The following is a 731-nucleotide window of genomic DNA, read 5'->3' as shown; positions in this document are numbered from 1 at the left end:
GGAGTAAATGAAACGTAAACAGTTTATTAAATGAAACACTGAAACTAACTTAAACAAACAAAACCGGGAGTAAAGGATGAGCACATGAACACAAGCAAACTGAGGTAACAGAAATCATTGACGGACAAATGAGGAGTGCACACACAGACTCTTAAATACACTGAAACAGGGGTGTGGTCACAAACGAGATAACAGGATGACGAGGGGGAAATACAAATATGGGCAAGGAAGGAACCAAAAGGACTAACCAAAAGGGGGAAAACAAGGACTAAACTAATTGAACTAGAAACATGGGGGGAAAAACACTAGGAGAACTGAACAGAACAGGACAAAACACAGACATGACTCTGACATTACCCCCCCCTCCCCCGAAGGCGCGTCCCGCGCCTAATAACATCCAAAGGGGAGGGAGGGTGGGCGCCCTGGAGACCGCTAGGAGGACACAGGATACATGGGTGGTCTCCAGGGCGGATCAGGGAGCTCAGGTGGCCATGGCGGGTTAGGAAGCTCAGGGGACCATGGCCAGATAAACAGTCCGGGAGGCCATGGTGGGTCTGGGAGCTCAGGGGGCCATGGCCGGGTAAACAGTCCAGATGGCCATGGCGGATCTAGGGGCTCAGAAAGCCATGGCCGAGTCAACAGTCCGGGAGGCCATGGCGGGTCTGGGAGCTCAGGGAGCCATGGCCGGGTAATCAGTCCAGGAGGCCATGGCTGATCAGGGGAGTAGCCCC

General features: G+C 52.9%; 1 protein-coding gene across 1 annotated transcript in view; it reads left to right on the top strand.

The window, feature by feature from the left end:
- The first annotated feature begins 599 nt into the window (after nucleotides 1-599).
- Nucleotides 600-731, top strand: part of LOC141331501 (macrophage mannose receptor 1-like) — a 57,103-nt gene continuing 56,971 nt past the window's right edge. Inside the window, exon 1 of the mRNA XM_073836560.1 lies at nucleotides 600-660. Within this exon, the coding sequence (XP_073692661.1) occupies nucleotides 600-660 (61 nt within the window). The remainder of the gene's footprint in view (nucleotides 661-731) is intronic.

The sequence above is a fragment of the Garra rufa genome, chromosome 3 (genome assembly GCF_049309525.1).
Source record: "Garra rufa chromosome 3, GarRuf1.0, whole genome shotgun sequence".
Classification (NCBI taxonomy): domain Eukaryota; kingdom Metazoa; phylum Chordata; class Actinopteri; order Cypriniformes; family Cyprinidae; genus Garra; species Garra rufa.
This window is presented reverse-complemented; position numbering and strand designations above follow the sequence as displayed.